This window comes from Diadema antillarum, unplaced genomic scaffold (assembly GCF_040938485.1).
Source record: "Diadema antillarum isolate AM-2024a unplaced genomic scaffold, OU_Dant_1.0 scf00000075, whole genome shotgun sequence".
Lineage (NCBI taxonomy): Eukaryota > Metazoa > Echinodermata > Echinoidea > Diadematoida > Diadematidae > Diadema > Diadema antillarum.
The window spans coordinates 5,427,258-5,444,006 of record NW_027270964.1 but is presented as its reverse complement, the minus strand read 5'-3'; the positions used below and the strand labels follow the sequence as shown (position 1 = coordinate 5,444,006).

Genomic DNA, 16,749 nt, shown 5'->3' with positions numbered 1-16,749 from the left:
TATAATGATTATCATCATTATCATTATTATTATTATTAATATGATTATCATCATAAAGTTGTCAAGCGACTGTAAAAAAGACTATACTAATACCAGGTGGGCTATTCTGTCTCCTCTTATAACATTTCTGATTGGCTGTTGACCAGCATAGGACTGAAAATCATCCAATTATTTCGTGTGTAGCTTTGCCTCGATTTCTTTTCTTACTAATTAAGTACTACGTCTGTCGGAAAATGGCGACGTACACTCTCTCGCAATAATTTAGAGGATAGTCTGTTGACTGGAGAGCAATTTTTACTATGTATTTTCCAATCGGGTGGCCTAAATATCTTCAGTTACCAGATGAAGATGAAGATCCTGTCCAGTGTATCGTAGCTAACAGGGAGCGAACGTTGTTCGCCGTCGTAACTCTGCAAGCGATTCATTTGTGGCAGTGCAAGGTAGGTTGTTGTTGTCGCGTATCAGCCTTTCCTTTTTCTTTCAGACGGCTGCTGCGGATCCTTGATGTGACGCGCCGGGTACACGTCCGCACCTTTCCCCGAGTTCAACCCCCAACGCCCACGGGCTGTAGCTGTAGACGCGGCTCATAATGGCGTGGCAGAATCCAGTGATCACGGCCACGGTAGCATTGCGCAAAATGCGCAAAATAGTGCTGGACTGGTCGAAATCAGTAGCGTACATTTTTATACTTGCAATATTGATGAAAAGTGCCTGGGCTATAGAATCTAATTATGTTGATCGACTTGACAGAGGCCATAGATGGATGGAAAAAGTGTTCAAAGAAGATTAAGAAATCTCAGTTCGGGAAACCCACTCACAAGGGGGGCCCCTCCTTATAAGTAACCCGTCCCCCTTATAAGTAACCCCGTCCCCCTTATAAGTAACCCCCGGGGCACCCCTTATAAGGAGTCTCCACGCTTTTTTGCAATGCAACGCGAAAATGAAAGGACTGCGGCAATTCGCTTGATTATGTCCATAAAGCTTCACAAGTTTCCTAGTTACTCACGAAATTTGAGCAAAATCGGTTTGAGGCATCATATCTAAAATCATGGATTTAAATGCGATGTCAAACGACCCATGCGAATGCTGTAATGCGAGCGATTACTGGCGCGAGTGTCGCCAGGCGCAGCGGCGCGGCAATGCTTGAGTGTACTCAGTCGCCACGTCTGCACTCAAGCATTGCCGCGCCGCCGCGCCTGGCGACACTCGCGCCAGTAATCGCTCGCATTACAGCATTTGCATGGGTCGTTTGACATCGCATTTAAATCCATGATTTTAGATATGATGCCTCAAACCGATTTTGCTCAAATTTCGTGAGTAACTAGGAAACTTGTGAAGCTTTATGGACATAATCAAGCGAATTGCCGCAGTCCTTTCATTTTCGCGTTGCATTGCAAAAAAGCGTGGAGACTCCTTATAAGGGGTGCCCCGGGGGTTACTTATAAGGGGGACGGGGTTACTTATAAGGGGGACGGGTTACTTATAAGGAGGGGCCCCCCTTGTGAGTGGGTTTCCCGAACTGATCTGTAAAAATTTGCATACGATACGGTGTTCTCTTTAAGTTTTAATCCCCCCGACTCTCTACGTCTAACGTTAGAAAACACCTCACTTGTCTTGACCTTTCTTTACCAATCAACAAGCCAATCGGCAATGCAGGCCAGAAGTAGAATGACTAGCCTTCTGGGGCCAGTTCAACACAAAACTTGTCATCCCCTCATCAGTGACGAGTTGTCATAGACGTGACTTGACCGAAAGATCGGTCTGTATCTGTCCGTCGGGGAATGTTCCGCGGAGACTGCGTCTGGCTTCACGGATCCCCTCCGTATACAGACCGAAGTCAATGATCCCAGCTCCTGTGTGGAGCAACGCGCACAGATCAAACGTTACGATAAACCAAATTTCAGACAGCTTTTTTACATTCAAACAAGTTTGACATGACATGACACATTATGCAGCAATATTTGGGGTTAATTTCTCACATTTTGCAATCGAAATACAGTAACGCAGTTATAATGCAGAAATTTCATCCATATCGCAACATCGCCGTTCGCTAGACGTAGGTCGCCATTTTGAATCTGTAAACCAATCACATGCGAGGTACTTTATTCAGTAAAAAAAACACGTAGAAACTACCTCGCATGTGATTGGCTAATAGATTCATACTGTATGTGTCTGCAGTTTGAACGTGACGACGCGACGGGCTGGTTGATGTGTGTTTTGCGTTGAAAATTCTACCGAAATATTGGATTATTCATTATTCTGGTGAGTGTAGTCTATTCTTGAATAGTTGATTTAACTATTCAAGCTTAAATTTGCCGACCTAGGGCTGTGAATTAGACGCAATCGAGAAGGGTGAGGTACCTCACCCAATTTTCCATAGAGACAGTGCAGTTAAGAACATCCACACAGCAATGGGTACTACAACCTTCCGTCTGTCTACGGAGGACAGCGTTAATGGCAAAATACAAAAGAGTCCTCCGGACAGACGGATCTTTCTGTCTAAGACGTGACAAGCTACTGAAATCCTTGCATCTGATTTGCTGAGAGCAAATTTGTCATAGAAATGTGGCAGTTGTCACTGATAACAAGTTTTATGAAACGGGCCCCTGATCTACATTGTATAAATACTCTAGAATTTCTAGTCTCTACTGACCAGACATACCGGTTCGTAGATTTCTTACAATTTACCAGCAGGCTGTTGGTGTGCACAGTGTTGATTAACCGCACCAGCGACCCCAACCCGTACCGAGTCGGGGTCGCATTGCAGCCCTATGGCTATTGATGTACCACCTGATATGGCTTAGTATTTTGGTGACCAGAGACCAAAATACAGGGTTTTATACGGAAATTCTTAGCCATACTGTTAGATAAGACCTTACAATCAGAGGCGCGGAAATCGATTTACAATATGATCTGTAAGAGCCCAGTGAAAGATTTTATCTGAGGTTTAAGTCCTTTAGCATTTCATATCGTAGCACAACTTTTACAGCGCATGCGCACACACCCTTGCTGTCTATCGGGTATTTATAAAACGTAGCACATATTATGATACACAATGTATGCGTGTGGAAAGAAAAAAACAGGACAGCTAGCAGAGAACTGAAATGAATATATATTCATTTGCGCATGCGCAGATCATCTTACTAACGTGATATGTTCAAAATGGTGAACCGCATCTCCCCGAGATGGTTTCAAAGATGATGACTATTAATCTTGTTTTCGGAGGTAATGGTGAGGGATACATAACATAGTTACCTATAAATATTCAACAATATGGTATTACAACATGTGGCTTTTCGTTGCGAATCCAAGTATCGTTTTGAACGATGAGTTGTTTACAGAATTGCAAGCATCGCAGTGCACTTGATTACTTCACTAAATTGCTTACAAGTCATCGGGGCGCTGTTACTGGTCACAGCGCCCCGCGCCGGGGTTAAGTGTCCATCAGTCTGTCTACAAACACCATCCATAGTCTCACCCACCCAACCAAGTAATCAATAACAAACCCTGCCTGTCTCGAGTCCTACTAATAAATCAAGCCACCCATAATTCAACCTTAAGTCCATACCTGACCATAATAACGCCATCCAAAATTTAACCACCCACTACATGTAAATGCCTTTGCGTGTAGTTGAATTGAATTTTGGCACGGGAGGTCGACCCTTGGTGCTGCTGCTGGTTTTTTTTTTTTAGATCCTAGTCCTACTGATATGAAAGAACCTTTGGCCAAGTAAAGAAAGAAAGTGGGGCCTAAGTAGTTTCTTGTCCTCACGTGCATGAGATTTTGGTGCCCCGTCTATTTTTTTTTTTTTTACTATTTACATGTATTTTTTTTCTTCGGAATGCCAATAAAACTATCAAAATGTGTGTTTCACTTCCCCATTGGCATCTTCTTTTTTTTTTTTTTTTTGGCGGCTAAAAAAAAATCAGGAAAGTTACTTACTGATTGTATATAATGTCATGCATGCATTGCATTCAGGAATGTTTTATAGTGCATACCAGGTATTCACTGTCATACCGCTAGCTGAGAATCCTACAAACCTGCCCATATTATAGACTTGGACGATGCGCTGTTGAGAACAATGTAGATACATAGTGAATGGACAAGTCTCCACACACCCTCAATGGTTAACTGTATACTACTCGTGTGTACAGCGCCTGGCTTGGTTTCAAAGTTTAGGTATTCATGTACTGCTACGATGCAAGTGCAAATGATTTTCAAACATACAGAAGCTCAACCTAGATATTTAGCAACCTAAACACACTTGCATTTGAGTCTCCAAAGTCCAGTAGAACTAGAGGACACTTTAAAAACACTTTTACACATTATGGGATAACTCAGTCACTTTCATTGAAGCTTTGCACTGTACTCAAGCAGTCAGTAGTCAGTCGCATTACAATTTGTATACAAACATGGTAGTGCAGCCGTTGGTACGAAACTTAAAGCACACAGCAGTGCTTTAAAGTCATCCCAAAATGTGCAGAAAGCGTAGAAATTAATGCTTAATATTCAACTTTAACCTGAGTGGAGACTCAGATGCAAGTTGTTTAGGTTGTGAAATGGGATTAGTTTGTGCATGTTTAAAAATCTACAAGGCGGTGCAAAATTACGCTGGCACATTATTCATTGATCATCTAAACTAAAGGCAGTGGGTATGCTACCTGATCTGTGACTGCATCGATGTGACCTCCTGGTTCACCACGTTTTGTGAGTTTCCTCACATCATCTTGTATCACCGCATATTTTATTGCTTAAGAGAAAAAGTGTGGACAGTTGTAAAATACAAGATGATGTAGGTGACCAAAATTTGCAGTGGTGGGAGGTGATATGAAGTGTCCAGTACAAATGCATTTTGTATTGTCTTTGTAAATATTGACATATTCAGATGTCAATTAGTGTTGTCAGTCTGATACATTGTACCCGTCTCCAAGAGAGGAACTTTCAGATTGCAAGTTCCTTTTTTTTTTTCTTCTTTTTTTTAAATTCTCATCTTGTTACAATGTACTACTGTAAAACATGATATATTCGCGGCATGAATTTTTCGCGAATTGGAGCCGACGGCCTTTTTTGCGGCATGAAATTTTCGCGAACTGCCACTGGCATTCAATGCATGGAGTGTAGACAAGAACTTTCGCGTGCATTTTAATTTCGCGAATCTTGGCGCTCGCGAAATTCGCGAAATTAAAATGCACGCGAAAATTCCTCGTTTTACAGTATCACTTTTTAAACACTGGGGCATAGACATCTGTTGTAATGGTTAGGGTAAGAAGAGTAGTCGCACATTACACAGGGAAGGAATGCAGGCATTACCAGGATGGTACTTGTTTGAAGTATGTGAATGCACAGTGCATACTGACTAGAGCTGTATGTAGATGTGCTCATTTTGTATACCAGTATGCATTATTAATTTCTACCATCATTAAAGGGGAAGTCCGGACGATTATCAGCCGTTTCGTGTGTAAAGAACAATATTTCATGAACCTATTACCCTTTTCCCGACGAGAAAAGACCATCAGATACATTTACTATGATTTTTTTTTTGAAATAAGGTAATTCTTCATGTTCGAATCCGTCGCGAGCTGCCCTTCGTACGATCTGTCCCAGGATGCATTGCGCGTGACGTATCGGGCGCAGTTTCCTCAGCTGAGAGCACCGCGAGCGAAGCCCAGCTACGCATCGATCTCCCATTGCACTGCTGACTGCGGGCGGTATCTGCATGTGTGCCTTGTCGGCGCTACTGCAGGAGACCGTACACCGATTTAGGAGTGCTGTTGCCAAACGCTGTATTCCTTTATTCAAATAATCTTCGTTATATATCTATATAAAATCTTCAAAGATTAATGTAAAATAGTTGCAATGCTATAACATTTTCGTTTAAATTGAAATATGTATGTATTATAATACTGCCGTACTTATTAGTGTCCACCCCATCACTTACAATGCATTAGCTGTTGTCGGGCTGTGCAGGCATACATTTACGTCTGCTGCTGCCAAGTGCTATCACAATCCGCGATCGTTTTTTCGACTTCTGAGTGTGAACAGTCTGAAATCAGTCAGTCAATGTCAGAATTATTGCCTCTTTTGTTGTCCGAGACTGTTGAAAAGTGTGTCTGACGGTGATAAAATACGACAGTATACATGTAACTTGAACCGAGGAAGAAACGCCAGCGCCAGCTTGGTACCGCCGCCGCGCCGCGCCGGTAACTACGACCAGCAGCCCAATACACACAGCGTAATCGGGCTGCGTGTTGTAGCATTCAGGATCATGTAAAGGTAGTATCGTGGATAGATATCAATTTAAAATCGAAATATTTCTTCAATTTGAAGACTTACTAGTAAAGTTGAAGTATTGACAACACCCTAACACTTGACACATCGGCATTTTTTTAATGAAGCAATAGATCATGCCGCGTGCATCCGCTGTGTGGTCAGAGACTGTCTAGCGGTACGCTACTACCGCTTGCTTGGCCCGTATCACCGTTGCTCAAGCAGGGCTCCCCCGAGCCAGCTGACGCTCCAAGCAAAAAGCAATGTGAGGATGAAACGTCACGCTGTCACGTGATCTTTCTCGCCGGCGTACAGAAATCGAACGGTTACGATTCAAAATTAGTGATGCTAAAAAATCGATTGTGGCGAGTTGGGAGGGTCTTTTTCAATGAAACTTAGTCATTATGGTCCTTTATTTATGTAGATTTTGGTTAATTTTTTTCAAAATCGTCCGGACTTCTCCTTTAACAGCTGCACAAACCTTGCCATCAATAATTAGTTCATAGAAAGAGTAGCCTTTCACCAATCTTGCTCAAATGATTGTAAAAATCTTTTTATTGTCAGTTAAATCAGCCAATGCAGAAATGTCCCTGTGAAGATTGGAATTGCTCTTTGGTAGTGAATTGATTTAATATGATATTGACAAGCTTCTATGAACACTGTTGATATGTACCTAGTATGTGGGGTTCACAAAATTCAATCTTTTCATGGTCATCTTTTCGCCTAAATCAGTCAAGATTGGAATTTCCTTTCGCTTGTTCCAGGAAAATATGCAGTATACACTTGTACTGTACATACCATGTGGTGATTTTATGTGGAATGACTAGCTTCAAAGGGTACTGTATACATGTATTTAGCTGTTATTTTCGCGAATTTCGCGAATCACTGTTGGACAGTGAATTTAACAACACGCGAAAAATGTCGCCATGCGCAAAAGGCTACCAGTGCACTTGCAAACCTCAGTGTGATCTGTGCGTGAAAGTAACAGCTTATACAGTAGTTTGTGTTGCCTCAGTAATAGTCTACTATGTCTGTGCTCAACCATTTTTTTTAACTCGCGGCCCACTTTGTAACAAAAGTTTTTAAGGCCCAATCTTTTTTATTTTCATTTGGGAAGGCATTGCGACCCGCCTGCGAGAGCTTTTCGGCTCACTGGTTGAGAAGCACTGGTCTACAATGTATGTTACATGTATGTACATGTCAATTTGCTATTGTAGCAATCATACTGCATTACACAGTACAATACATGTATTATTCCAAACTTCAGTGTTATGGTATTTGGGGTAAGTTGCAAGTCACTCAAGTGTATCTTGGGACTTGGAACCTCCGTGAATAGCATATAAAAGGTAGAACTATATGGATAGATCATTCTGTATTCATTCACACAGTGATTGGAAACGTGTTACTGTACAACATATTGCGTATGCGTGTAAAGTATGTGTTTTAACCTTTTTAAAAAAAATTTCCAGAAATTGTGATTCTTCTGCCAATCATTACTTGACAAATTGCATGTACACGTGTACTCTATCAGGACAAATGAAGACATACACACTGTAGACTGCTGGATCATAAAGCACCGAGATTGTACATTGTCAAATGTGCTATAAGCCTTCTAGTGTCTTGTCGGTCTCCTTTCAACTTGAGGGAAACTGGATTTACAGTACTTGTATTACAGTAGGTGCAAAGGTCCTGTTTTAATGTGTCGTGTCACTCCATTGTGCATAGGCAGATGTAATAACGCTAACCAGTATAACAAGGGAAAGAAGGGGAAAAAAGCAAATACTGTATACGCCGTTATTTTCGCGAACACGCGAAAATATTACCCCGTCATACCTTATGTGCAAATTGATGACAAAATGCATCCAACGCTGGCCGGACCAGAATGCGGCTGTTACATCGGCCAGTAGGTACACATACTATATTACTAGTACGTACGCTACGGTGCGACCGATTGTGGAAGTGCGGTACGATGCTAAACGTGCATTAAAATGTGCAATCTCCGTGCTACGTTACCCTACGCGAACGAACACCGGCTCGATGTGGTTGGGTACACGGGTGAGGCCTAGGAATGCATAAATATGTAGCCCGACCAGATGCCGTGTGTGTGCGCAGGGCCGTGCAGACGCCACGGGCAGCTAGGTGTAGCTAGCGCGACACTTGTGTACAGCGACAGGGCCGTGTATATAGGATGCATGTAAAACTTTCGCTAGCGCTAGCGCAGCTCTGAAACTTTATCGTCTATTTGTTGCAACATTTGGTAGGTAATGAGTACTTGTGAATGCCGTAATTGTTTCATTTTATAAATCTTCTACTGTGTCGTTTCTATTTTCATGTTTGGGAAGTCACAATGCAAATAGAAAAACGTTACGAGTACATTGGCAAGTGTTTGAACGTGTTTCTCGGGCTTGGCAGCTAGTAGACCCTACTACTACTATCACTCGCGAATTTAACAACACGCGAAAATGCCACTGATACCGTGATTCGCGAAAATATCTGTACGCGAAAATATTGGCGCATACAGTAATACAAAGTACATAATATGTCAGTCTAAACATAATGATGTATCTCAGCAGTTGCATACATTAGTGGGACTGGCTGGATTGTGATGTCTTGTACAGTTGTATACTGATTGTAATTACTATTTAAGGTAGGTCACACTCTATTTGTCAGTCTGTCTAAAGAGACCATGGACACTGTACAATGTGGATATCTTAAAGTCACAAACACTGTGCACCTTGAAAGGTAGTTCAACTATTCAAGTACAATGAAGTAGACAAAGTCCATCTGCTCTGGTCACCTTCTTTGTTTTTAGTTTAAACCTTTCTGCAAGTGCACTACATGTACATGTAGGCCTACAGCTGTAGGTGAGAAGTACTTAGCATAGTTATTCAATTAGACATGCAGTAATGGTGAGACTTCCTCGTTTGCTATGCAAACTAAATCAGCAGTTGGTCCATGTAATTCACTGACTGATATAAAACTGGGGGAATGTCCAGGTTGTCTTGATACTGATGTACAGGTTTGTATGCATTTTTTTTCCTCCCAAAATCAGTATTGCAGGGTAGCCTTGCCCCAGTACGCAATAGAGGTATGATTTATAATGCACCAAATCCTCTATGTAGAGTGCTCTGGGCACAAATAAGAGGAGAAAAGAGAAGGTTATAGACCCATAGAAATAAAGAAATTAATGAGGTGCAATTGTCCAACTTGTATGTTATCATGTTCAGTTATTCCAGGGGTTCCAGCTATCTTGGATATGATGTTAAACTTTTTTGAATATACCTACATGCTACATGTACAAATGTGGGAAGTTGAGTCAATAATTCAATAATAATTCAAGGAGATCCTTTTGCTGTACATGTAAATGAAAAGATCAGAGGTTGTCTCAAACATTCATAGTTCTAATTAAACAGAAATTAGTAAACATTTTTATCTGACTCATACTTGAGGTATAACCTAACATGTGTTGTTTACACCAGATTTACTCATTGAACAAGCTCTGATTATATATTCTGAGGGTATGCAAAAGATGCTGGCTACTAGGGAATACAAGAAATGATGACTCAAACTTTGCAACATAGAGATACACCATGTGTAGAGCAACAGTCCATCACACAGAGTGTACAGTACATGTAGCCTGCATCTTTAGACAGGAAGGCTGCGATCCAAAAACCTGAACTCTGTATCTAAGATTAGGTGGTTCAGCTGTACCCTTCAGTACTGGGAAGCCATAATCTGTTTAATAGACCACAAAGCACAAGTAAATGATGGTGATTCTCTCCTTTGTTATCCTCCAAAGGTTTCTTTTCTTTCCGTTAATCCCCTTGGCCCATTACCCTCACCTACACCTTCAGTGCTGAAGAATTTGTACAAGTATAGTAGATCATGGCTGATATAATATGCTGTGAACACACACTCAAAAAGAACAACCATGCAACTTCATCAAACTCAGTGTCAGAGCAGACAGTCATGAAGCACATTGTCATTGTATAGAGTAAGGAGGAAAAGTATACATATTACATGTGCATGTCAAAATAATTTGAGTGCGTGTACATTGTATACATTTCAACAAATACTGTACTGTATGTGCCGTGTGGATGTTTTAGAATCGGGACTTTTATTGCACAATCTCAGCATTGATTTGTAATACACATTGTACAGCAGCCATGTCTTTGTGTGTGTTGTGTACACATCTTTAAAAAAAAAGGGAGAGATACTGTGTACATGCCATGTATTATCGTGAAATTATGTTCGAGAAAAATGCATGGTGCAGTTTGGGGAGGAAATCATATTTGCCTGGGTATTCTCAAAGAGATCATACACAGTGTAGGAATGTACAATCAAATGAAATTTTCGAAAATAACCTCCAAAGTCTTGTCCCAATATATCCCCAGTGATTGGACATGTTTTCAATTATTTGAACTCTGTGATCAGTTCTACGCTTTCTCTCTTCTTGGGTGTTATCTGTGTACTTGTATGCATTTTACAAACCTTGTCTTGGGCATGCCAGGCTTTATACCCCAGTGACTGATTTTGCGTATTGAGTATCTTCCAATCCTGTGCAGTCCTTTAAAAAAAAACTAACACAGGAACAGGCAAACCTGTTAATGAAATTGTGTGCTGTACTGCAGAGTTGTCTGCCATGCTATCTTCAGTTTCCTTGTGAATGCCGGTAATATGCAAGATCAAGCAGGTGTACATACAGTTAACCCTGTATGTACTATACCTACATGAACATGAACATGTATGGAATGCAGTAGCAACAAGTATATGTACAGGGAACCTTATAGCTTTTTTTCCCAGGTATATGTTTTTCTCACTTTTTTTTAAAAATCAATAATCATTTTAGTGTCTACTGTGAGAGATGTTCATGCTCTAGATGAAGAGAAATTAAATTAAAAAAGATAATAGTCTGTGATATTTAAAGGGTGTGTACAGTTCTGGTTGAGGTGAGGATTTAGCTTTTAACGTTTTGCGAGATATTCAGAAACCACTCTATGAGATGTCAAAGAGCATGCAATTGTAAGGGGTATCAAAAGTTTATTTGATGAAAATCGGTTTTGAAATGGCTGAGATATCCAAAAACCAGGTGAAACAATGAGATCCTAATAAAAAGCGTGGCCTGTCGCCTTTTATTATTACCACATTTTTTGAAATCTCAGCCATTTGAAAACCAATTTTCATCAAATAAACGTTGAATCCTTCTTAAAATTACATGCTCTTTCCATTTTCATAAGAGGTTTCTTATTATCTCACTTGGGAATGTTCAAAACATGAATCCCCACCTCAACCAGTACTGTACAGTCCCTTTAATGACATACTTTTGTTCTTTCCTCTCACATACAATCAGGGCTCACCACTAACCATTTTCTGCTGGTAACCCATGGGCCACTATGAAAAAAAAAAAATATCTGACATTTTGATGGCCTGAAAAAGAAATGTAGTGGCCTAAAATGAAAGGAAAAATAACAGTCCATTTTGAATCTTACATGTACACAATATGTAAGTGCCCAATTGGGCCACCAAACCATAGCTTTTTAGCTCACCTGAGCCAAAGGCTCAAGTGAGCTACAAAAGTGTATTGCGATCGCTCTTCGTCCGGCGTGCGTCATGCGTCGTCCGGTGTGCGTAAACTTTTTACATTTTCATCTTCTTCTTGAGAACCCCAGGACCGATTTTCACCAAACTTGGCAGGTAGCATCCCTAGAGGGATAGGATCTCAAATTCTTCAAATGGGCACCATGGCCCACCAGGAGGGGCCCCAGGGGGGCCCAAACACCCTAAAATTAAGGAATCTTTAAAAATCTTCTTCTCTAGAACCAGAAGTGATAGAGCTTAGTTAATACTATGAGTTAGTACATTGATGACTGTAGTTTCAAGTTTGTTCATGGGGGAATCAGGGGTGCCCCCCTTGGGACCCAGGGGAGGGGGATGGGGAGGGGTCCTAATGGGGCCTAAATTGTACATTTTCATCTTCACTTTGATATCCCCATGTCAGATTTTCACCAAACTTGGTAGGTAGCATCCCTAGGGGGATAGGTTCTCAATTTGTTCAAATGGGCACCATGGCCCACCTGGGGGGCCCCAGGGGGGGGGGGGCCCAAACCCCCTAAAATTAAGGAATCTTTAAAGATCTTCTGGAACCAGAAGTGATAGGGCTTAGATAATACTATGAGTTAGTACATTGATGACTGTAGTTTCAAGTTTGTTCATGGGATTGGCGGAATCAGGGGTACCCCCCCCCCCCCTTGTGACCCAGGAGAGGGGATGGAGAGAAGTCCTACAGTTGTAATGGGGCCTGAATTGTACATATTCATCTTTTTCTTGAAAACCTCATGATGAATTTTGACCAAACTTAGCAGGTAGCATCCGTAGGGGGATAGAATCTCAATCCCTTCAAATGGGCACAATGTCCCTCTTGGGGGGCCCGTCGCCCCCCCCCCCCCCCCCCCCCACATTAAAGAATATTTAAGATCTTCTACTCTAGAACCAGAAATGATATAAAGCATAGTTAATACCATGAGTTTGTACATTGATGACTTTAGTTCCAAGTTTGTTCATTGCAGATCCAGGGCTGCCTGCCCCCCCACCCTGGAGTTGGGGGGGGGGGGGGGGGGAATCCATATGCAGACCTAAGTTTCCAATGTTCTCAGGTAAGAGTGTGCAAGAATGCATGGAAGGTGAAATTGCGATACTCAGGTGAGCGCGTGACCCCCGGGTCTCTTGTTTGATATGCGGTGGCTTGACATCAATTTTTAGTGGCCCCAGGCCACCGAGCCATCATCAATGTCAAGCTCTTGTCAATGAGTTCTTTCTGTACATCTGCTAATTATATGCTGAACTCAATTTTGGTCTAGACTTACACAACTGTAGCTACGTCTATCAACTCTTGTGCTCATTTCAGACTAGGCAATTTTTAACAGGTTCCTGCAGGTGCATAGCCTGAAGTTCTTCCCTTTGAGATTGATGAACTCCTGTTGATTAAGTGATGAAACACCACTGAAATATTAAGCAGAAGTTATCCTCTTTGCCTCATCTCTCTGTTCGAGAGATCAGTATGATGCATTGAGAGACTGTGGTGTGATTTTTCTTTCTTTCTTTCTTTCTTCTGCTGAAACACACTGCCCAGTGTGAGGGGTGCATTGCTGCTCTACTCTGAAAGCTGGTTAGGCAACACTTTAAAGGGATGTTACAGTATTGGTGGAGATGAGAATTGGGCTTTTAACTTTTTGCGAGATACCAAGAAAACACTTACGAAATAGTACAGAGCATACCATTTTAAGAGGAATTCAATGTTTATTTGATAAAAATCGGGTTTGGAATAACTGAAACATCCAAAAACAAAGGAAAACAAAGTGATCGTAATAAAGTGTGGGTCCCACACTTTATTAGAATCGCTCTGTTTTGGATATCTCAGCCATTTCAAGACCAATTTTCATTAAATAAACGTTGAATTCCTCATGGAATTACATGCTCTTTTATATTTCATAAGAGGTTTCTCATTATCTCACCAAAAAATGTCAGAAACCTGAAATTAGGTCTCAACCAAAACTATACTATGCCTTTAATGCAGAGTTACTTGTAGTGCTCTGATTTTTGTTGATTCTCACTTTCATTCAAAACGATTTTGATTTGGCTTCTTATTACCCTTTGCTCTAAAAGGTGGAGAGAGAAATTCATGATAATATGCAGAATTATGCTTCGTGAATCTTTAGAATTTCAGTGCGTAACAATAACAATGGACAGACTTAATTTGAAAGGCACTTTGATACTGGTATCCCTGTTATGCCTTTTTAAGAGAGTTTTTCTACAATTCAGCATAAGTGTAAAATGACAATGCTGTAGTGGACCAATCAGATATTCTCCCTGTGAGTATGAAGGGGGTTTCACACTGGGCTGTGCGTAGAGTTGTGTAGTGTTGCATAGTAACTGCACCCAACACTACAGCTACACAAGTTCAACTCTACACAAAGCCATGTGTGAAACCCCCTTTAGACAGATTTAGACCACCCTGTAGACTGCTCAGCAAAGTCCAGCACTGCCTGATTTTTGGTATGAAAATTGAAATTTTTGTTTGTGTAGAGAATCATCTGGCTGTAATTGTAATAGATTTTATAGTTAATGATATGGTGTATAAGCTGTGCAACATGCTACCCAGATACTTGTCTCATCGATAAATGATTGCGTCTATTCTTGTATGGTATCAAATGGAGTGAACCGTTTGTTTTCATTTCTCGGTGTTGTAACCAAGGCCTTGGCACAGTCTTTACATTGGGTAGAAATATGATAGGACTGGTATCCAGCCCTGATCATGAGTGAAGTACAGCTCGACATCGGCATTACTGTATTTAAGCTATTATTTTTGCGAGGGTTTAATTTTCGCGAGTTTCGTGATCGCTGTTGGACCGCGAATTTAACAATGTGAAAATGACACCATGTGCTAATTGTGCATTTACAATAGCCTCGGTATCAATTCGCAAAAACAACGTCCTCTCTCTAAAATGTCTGTGACCTCCTCATTCACGAAAATATTTGTACATGGAAATTAGAGCTTGTGCAGTATTTTGTCTGATACCCTACATTTTGCATTTCACAAGATGCATATTTTGCTTGGTTGTCAGTTGTAGATCTTAATCGTATTGTGTCAGATACCTTGTTTTCATGTAGTATTAAATTTGCCATGATAACCATTTTCTTCCCCCTCTGTCTTTGCTGACTTGTCCCTGTAGCCATGTGTGCTGATAGTCAGCTACCGACGGTCTGATGACTCCATTGTGGTTCTTGGCACAAACTGCGGCGCAGAATGGAAACCAGATTCCAGTGTCATTGCAGTGGCTGTAAGTACCTTGGTAGAAGTGGCTCGGCTCAGGTACTTGTAGATGCTTTTCTCTGTAGAGAGCTTGTTCAGAGTTTGGGTTCTCTTCCTACTTTCTCAACACTAGAGGAAGTCACACTCAAACTGCATGCAGGGAGTCCTACATGTCACTACATGTCAAGTATATGCTAGTCTCTCTCTTTGATAAAAGACATACATGTCAGATTCATAAAACTTCAGTAGAGCTGTAAGATTAAAGTGGAATCAGACAAAGCGCAACCTTTAAACCACAGACACACAATCCTGTACTTACTCCATATGGGTTTTGTTTTGTTTGTTTTTAAAGTGTAATACAATTCAACTGATCTAGAAACTTTGATGCTTGTAGACCCACATACATAGTGAGTAGGTATCCATTGTAAATGTGGCTTTTATCAACGATATATTATGTTGCATGAAATATACATGTATTTCCTTGTGCAAACATCATCAGCAGAGCTATATTTTGTATGCTTCCAGGTAATGTCAGGTTAGATTGCCCGGCATAATTGTCAAGTAGATATGGAGAGTTCTTCCAAAGTCTTGTATTGACAATAGCCCAGATGTGATATATGGATGCCTTACAGCAGTCTACCAATGCAAGAAAAGATATATTCAGTGAATAATGATGCTGAGTCCAAAGTAGATAGAAGCAGGGAAAAGAGACACCCAGTGACCACACCCATACACACACAACTATCAAGCTTGGATGGGTTTGTAAATGATTTGATGTGAGGCATTGTATGTGTGTGAATACATTAGCATTTCAGTACTACATGTAAATGAGAGAAGTAAAGTAAACATGTATCCCCGGATTGATTAAAGGTATGCAACGTTTATATGGGAATGGCATGTTTATTTTTATGCCTCCGCCACGAAGTGGTGCCGGAGGCATTATGTTTTCGGGTTGTCCGTCCGTCCGTCCGTCCTTCCGTCCGTCCGTAATGAATTTTGTGGACAAGGTAACTATCAAAACCTGTTGAGGTATCCTAATGAAACTTGGCATGTATGTGTATTAGGGGGTGAAGTTGTGCCTATCAATTATTGGGTGCACATGGTCAAGGTCAAAGGTCAAAAGGTCAAGGTCAAATACATAAAATTTCACTATTTCCACCATATCTATTGAATGCCTGAAGATATTTTCTTGAAACTTAGTGTATACATGTATTACCCAATTAAAATGCTCTGGTGAAAGTTTGGGTCATGAGGTCAAAGGTCAAAGGTCAAAAGGTCAGGGTCAAATACATAAAATTTCACTATTTCCACCATATCTCTTGAATGCCTGAAGATATTTTCTTGAAACTTAGTGTATACATGTATTACCCAATTAAGATTCTCTGGTGAAAGTTTGGGTCATGAGGTCAAAGGTCAAAGGTCAAAAGGTCAGGGTCAAATACATAAAATTTCACTATTTCCACCATATCTATTGAATGCCTGAAGATATTTTCTTGAAACTTAGTGTATACATGTATTACCCAATTAAGATTCTCTGGTGAAAGTTTGGGTCATGAGGTCAAAGGTCAAAGGTCAAAAGGTCAAGTAAAAATATTAAAACTTCTTTTTTTTTCTCCGTACCTTGGAAAATTGTTCAAGGTATCTTCATGGAACATAGTATATACATGTACTG

The 16,749-nt window shown here is 40.8% G+C and overlaps 1 protein-coding gene across 1 annotated transcript in view; it reads left to right on the top strand.

The window, feature by feature from the left end:
- Positions 1 to 233: 233 nt before the first annotated feature.
- Positions 234 to 16,749, top strand: part of LOC139717460 (guanine nucleotide exchange factor subunit RIC1-like) — a 78,339-nt gene continuing 61,823 nt past the window's right edge. Inside the window, exons 1-2 of the mRNA XM_071628967.1 lie at positions 234 to 440; positions 14,998 to 15,105. Coding sequence (XP_071485068.1) covers positions 300 to 440; positions 14,998 to 15,105 — 249 coding nt within the window. The 5' untranslated portion in view covers positions 234 to 299. The remainder of the gene's footprint in view (positions 441 to 14,997; positions 15,106 to 16,749) is intronic.